Below are 5865 nucleotides of genomic sequence, written 5' to 3'. Positions count from 1 at the left end.
GCAAATTATAATAATATTGTTGTCAAATATTCTACCTTGTAGAACATATCCTTTCATACTAATTTCCTCTGTTTTCCCGATTAGATTATTAGTTAATGCTTTATCCTTTTTGTTTATTATTATTATTATTATTTTTACTACTACTACTAGCCAAGCTATAACCCTAGTTGGAAAATCAAGCCCAAGGGCTCCAACAGGGAAAAATAGCCCAGTGAGGAATAAAATAAGGAAATAAATAAATGATGAGAACAAATTAACAATAAATCATTATACAAACAGTAACGTCAACTCAGATATGTCATATGTAAACTATAAAAAAGACTTATGTCACCTTGTTCAACATAAAAACATTTGCTGCAACTTTGAACTTTTGAAGTTTAATTTACTTATTAGCCAAGCATCATCCCTACTTACCATTTTCCCTAGCCCTCTGATAAAATCGTTCAAGCATCCTGAAACCCTATATAGAATATGCAGAGGTCTAGAGTAATCTCGTCACTTATCTTTCCCTTAATTTTCAGTGCTTACTTTATTTTAAGGGCTGCTTATCTAGACTGTACAGCAGGGGATCCCTACAGGACCTCCACAGTTGTTTTATGATGTTCATTCAGGAGCATTTAACATTTTATAATGCGTATTGTTCGTTTAGAATTAGATCATCAGTATTAAAACTTTACTTACTTTGATGGCTGCTTTTCAGGTCCCATACAGCAGGGGAAGCCCACTCTCTACAGGACCTCCACTGTCGTTTTTTCTGCTACTTGTAATATATCAAAATTTTATCCTTAACAAAAAGTTTTAGTTAAAATTGTATTGAACATATACGAGTGGACTTACAATAAATATTTCATAACTATGACTTTGTCTGCATTACCTAATGCAATTCATACCACAAGCCTTTGCAAAATTTCTGGTGTATTGTAGGAAACATTAAACCACAAAAATCCAACTATTATAACAATTAAAATAATTTCATCCATATTATCATCTGAAACTAGACCAAAGAACAATTGATTGCCACTATAGGTGTGTAAACACACATCTGCTGACGTTGCAAGTCTACCATAAACAAATTAAGATTAAATTTAGGTAACAGTTGTTATATACTGATAATAGCACCATCTATTCCTTATCTTGTTCCGGCAGTATAGCCGAAGTAGTGTCAGCTTGTATTGATGTTCAACACTAAACTAAAGTATATTGCACTTAGTTTATTCGACATTCGATTATGAGAGCAAAATTTGGAGCGACGCCTAAATTCTTTAGGCCTGAGTCCCCAGATCTGAATTGTTACTGACTGATCTTTTGACTTTACCTTTATTTTAAATCCAGTTCTTAATCAAACACCTCGCCCATTCCGTGGCTTCTAGGTATATTGTGTACTCAGAAACTCGGGAATCAATTCTTAACATTTTAAAAAGGTATGACAACCAATGGACAATGGCTTGAACTTTAATATCTTTTAAAAGTTTGGAAAACTCCTGAAGTGTAATATTTTCTTTACTACTTTTCAATTTTCGTAACAATGGTGTATTCCCTAGCTTTTTTCTTTGGGTTTAGTTGAAATCTTGAAGAAATGTTGGACTGTCCTTACCAGAACTTACCTCCATGCTTTAGTCCTTGGTTCATCAAACTAAAAGTAGAAGAATTTGTTAAAATCTTTACTACAAAGGTTTTATGAGTTGAAGTAAACTTATACAAGTCCTGCAAATGAGAATCTGTAGCCATCCAAAAGGCAAATCCTTCGATATCTGTCACCCACTTTTCCCTGAGTTGTTCTTTTCCATGATTTCAATTATCCTTTGCCAGAAGGGAATTTTAGGTTATAAGTGTCATCGTCCTATGATTGAGTTAAAATGAAAACTTCCCAAATTTCTGGAAATAGAATATTTCACTCTAAAATAAAATCTTACTATGATTTTATGAAATTTGTGGTCTAACTCTATAATAAAACACGATGTATTCATATATTTATTTTCTGTTTACAACATCAATGGTCTACGTAATCATCTCCATGTATGGACTTGCCATTATCCATCCTGGCCCAGCAAACTCACTCTCCAGTGGGGGCCTGGGTGAAAGTACTCTACCACAGGCTTTGGAAGAGCGCATAACGTCCCTTGCATCGAGACATGTTGATCCAACATCCTCTTGAGTTACCATCATTATTCACATGATAGGTATCCTTATGAATGATCCAAAGATCCAGCTATGCATGATTTGAGAATCGAGGGTTGTTTTAATCCCTTGTTTAATACACTGTTTTAATATACCAGTTGTATCTTCACATCTCAAAGGGCGGTAGTAAAATTTTCAACCTTTAAATGTACTTTTCATTTTAATTCTGCTGTTGTTTTGGCATTAAACGTACTAACACCTATCAAAGTTTCAACATTCTTGGGTTTACAAAATACTACTTCGGCATTGGCACATCAGTATCATATTGGCACTTATTCATTGCATTGGCACTTTTTTGTTTTGGCACTTGGCATCTCAAGTGTCATGCCTAATTTATGATCGAACTTCATTAATAACCATTTTTAAGAAATATATTTGTAATGAGAGAGAATTATTCTCCACCAATAACTTCTATCTGGTATGTGAACCCAAGCTATAATATTACCCATATCCTTTTCATTGATTTCGCCTTTTTTAAGAAAGTCCTTAAAATACGTAAAATGTCCTATACCCGCTTTCTTCGCCAGAACGCCAGTGATGTAGGCATCATCCACCCACAAAAATGGCGCAATGCGAGAAGCAAAGAGTAATCTATGGATGAGACGAGTGGCTAGAATCCACACTGCTCCAGAGCAATACGGTGGGTAAACCTGCCCTGGAAACTCTTGGGGCCTGACACGCCACTTGCCTGAGCGCCTCACCTCCGACCCTCTCCAGTTGTAGCAGATGAAGCTGGCGTCTGTTTCAATCACCTTGAGGAACCTCGTTAAGAGGAAGAGATCCAGCAGGATGTCGTCGTCAGCGTGAAGCGTCCATGGGACGTGAGAGCAGTAAGTGGACACCCATCTCAGAGAGGCCAAGGCTTTGTAACTTAATGTGTGGTAACTGTCGATGTAGTCTCCCTGTAAAATTGATGTAAGAGATTAGAACAGTGGTTCCCAACCTGGGGGTAATTTCCCCCTGGGGGGAAATTTGAAGCTTCCAGGGGGGAAATAATTACACTACCTACTAACTAAAACAAGCGGAAAATGTCGTCATAGTACATGCGGCAATTTGTTGTTAGCCATTCAATTGTGATATGATCATATCAGTTCTCACTGACATGATATTCAAGGGGAGAATTGGAGTATCATGCCCATTTCTGAGGCAGGCGAGTGGGCATGAGGGCTGGGCGGGGCATGAAGGGGGGAAATCTGGATGGTTGAACTGGGTGCCGGGGGGAAATGACAGAAAAAAAGGTTGGGAACCACTGGATTAGAACAAGAACAGTGGTGGGGGTTGGTGTGAAGTTATAGGATAGGAGTCTGAGTTATGAATGGTTTGTGGAACAGTTAATATTTGCAAAATAAAATTGCGCTGATTTCGTACCTTCAAGAGTAACTAAAGAGAACGGCAAGAGAGTTTGAATTTTAGCTAAAGTAAAATAACGCGGTAAATTTGGGAGGAAGTATATGATGTTGACATGAGAGAAGAGGCGAGTCACACAACAGCAGCAAGAAAAGTAGCAAGATTTCTGCAAATAGGTTGGCCATGGCACCAGCCGCCCGTTGTGATACTACCGCTAGAGAGTTATGAGGTCCTTTGACTGGCCAGACAGTGCTACATTGGATCCTTCTCTCTGGTTACGGTTCTTTCCCTTTGCCTACATAGACACTGAATAGTCTGGCCTATTTTTTACAGATTCTCCTTTGTCCTCATACACCCGACAACACTGAGATTACCAAACAATTCTTCTTCACCAAAGGGGTTAACTACTGCAATGCAATTGTTCAGTGGCTACTTTCCTCTTGGTAAGGGTAGAAGAGACTCTTTAGCTATGGTAAGCAGCTCTTCTAGGAGAAGGACACTCCAAAATCAAACCATTGTTCTCTAGTCTTGGGTAGTGCCATAGCCTCTGTACCATGGTCTTCCACTGTCTTGGGTTAGAGTTCTCTTGCTTGAGGGTACACTCGGTCACACTGTTTTATCTAGTTTCACTTCCTCCTCTTTTCTTAAAGTTTTTATAGTTTATATAGGAAATATTTATTCTAATGTTACTATTCCTAAAATGTTCTATTTTTTGTTGTTTCCTTCCCTCACTGGGCTATTTTCCCTGTTGGGGCCCCTGGGCTTATAGCATCCTGCTTTTCCAACTAGGGTTGTAGCTTAGCATTTAATAATAATAATAATAATAATAAATAATTTTCTGGGAAGCCAAGTATATAATCTATTTACAGATTATTATTATTTTCACCATATTTATTGATATTATTAGCATTACTATTATCATCACAATTATTATCATTATCATTGCTAAGATCATAATCATCATCAGTATGATTATTATTATTGTTGTAATTATGATCTTTTTTGTTGCAAGCCAAGTTGCAACCCTAGTTAAACAAGTAGAAAGATACAAGACCAAGGGCAGCCACTGGGAGAGCACCACAGTACGGAAAAGAAACAGAAGTTTAGATTAAACTATAAAACGAGATACCTCTATAAAGGGCAAGTCACGAGTTTAAAACTTTGAAGGCCACTCATGAATGGCAGAGGCAAGGGACAGTGACATTACCCTAGCAAGCAGGGCAATGCCGTAGAGATTGACCATATATATACACATGATCAGCGTGCAAGGCCCCTCTCCACCAAAGCTAGGACCAAGTTTGGCCAGGCAATGACTGCTGATGACTCAGCAGATAGACCTAAAGGCTTCCCCAAATCCCTCATCCTTAGCTCACAAAGATGGTGAAATTGCAGCGACCAAAGGAACTAACGAGTTTGAAAGGGACTCGAGCCCCAGTCTGGCGTTAACCACTCAGGGCTGTTACCACATCAGCCACTAGAACCCGAGTGTAGATGATGAATGCAAATAAAAACTGTAATGAACTATATGTGAAAGGATAATTCAGACTATCTAGAGGTGGTTCAGTCAAGTAGGCAGAATGAACGACAAGAGACGGCAGAATAGAGACTAAGAATTCAGATGTGCTGAAACGATTCAGGAGAGGAAGGGGTGGAAAAGGGTTAGATGGGTGGCAGAAATAAAATAATGAACAGGCATGACTTTGGTATGCCCGAAGCAAAATATGGTTGAGTGGCACAGAGCATGAAGGCCAGTTCGACGTGCTGCCGATGAGCCTTTATACAAATTTATTAAGTGTACATGTGTATATGTATGTATCTATGCATGTATGCATACAAACGTTTATATACATACATATACACATACATACGTATGTATGCATGTTTTTATACATACGAAGATACACACATACACATATATACAATACATACATACATACATATATATATATATATATATATATATATATATATATATATATGTGTGTGTGTGTGTGTGTGTGTGTGTGTGTGTGTGTGTATACATAGACAGGGAGACCTCATCTCTCCTAAATTATTCACAGCATGCCTAAAAGAAGTTTTGAAAAACTTAAATTAGGAAGCTATAGGAATTAATATTAATGGGGAATACCTTAATAACTTAAGATATGCAGATGTGGTAGTTGTGTTTAGTGAATCATGAGATAAATTGCAAAAGATGATAAAAGATTTGAATAGAGAGTGTAGAGATGTAGGACTGAAATTAAATATGAATAAAACCAAGATAATGATCAATGAAGATGTAGAGAGACAACAAATAAGGGTTATTAATGAACCTCTAAAGGTTGTTAATGAATATACGTA

General features: G+C 37.4%; 1 protein-coding gene across 3 annotated transcripts in view; it reads right to left on the bottom strand.

Moving 5' to 3' along the window:
* Positions 1-2201: 2201 nt before the first annotated feature.
* Positions 2202-5865, bottom strand: part of LOC137628982 (beta-1,3-galactosyltransferase 1-like) — a 39442-nt gene continuing 35778 nt past the window's right edge. For all 3 annotated transcript variants that reach the window (XM_068360235.1, XM_068360236.1, XM_068360237.1), the window contains exon 4: positions 2202-3080. In XM_068360235.1, coding sequence (XP_068216336.1) covers positions 2541-3080 — 540 coding nt within the window. In that variant the 3' untranslated portion in view covers positions 2202-2540. The remainder of the gene's footprint in view (positions 3081-5865) is intronic.

The sequence above is a fragment of the Palaemon carinicauda genome, chromosome 37, assembly GCF_036898095.1.
Source record: "Palaemon carinicauda isolate YSFRI2023 chromosome 37, ASM3689809v2, whole genome shotgun sequence".
NCBI classification, from domain to species: Eukaryota; Metazoa; Arthropoda; class Malacostraca; order Decapoda; family Palaemonidae; genus Palaemon; species Palaemon carinicauda.
Note: the sequence above shows the minus strand (reverse complement) of the source record. Positions and strands in the feature narration are given on the sequence as shown.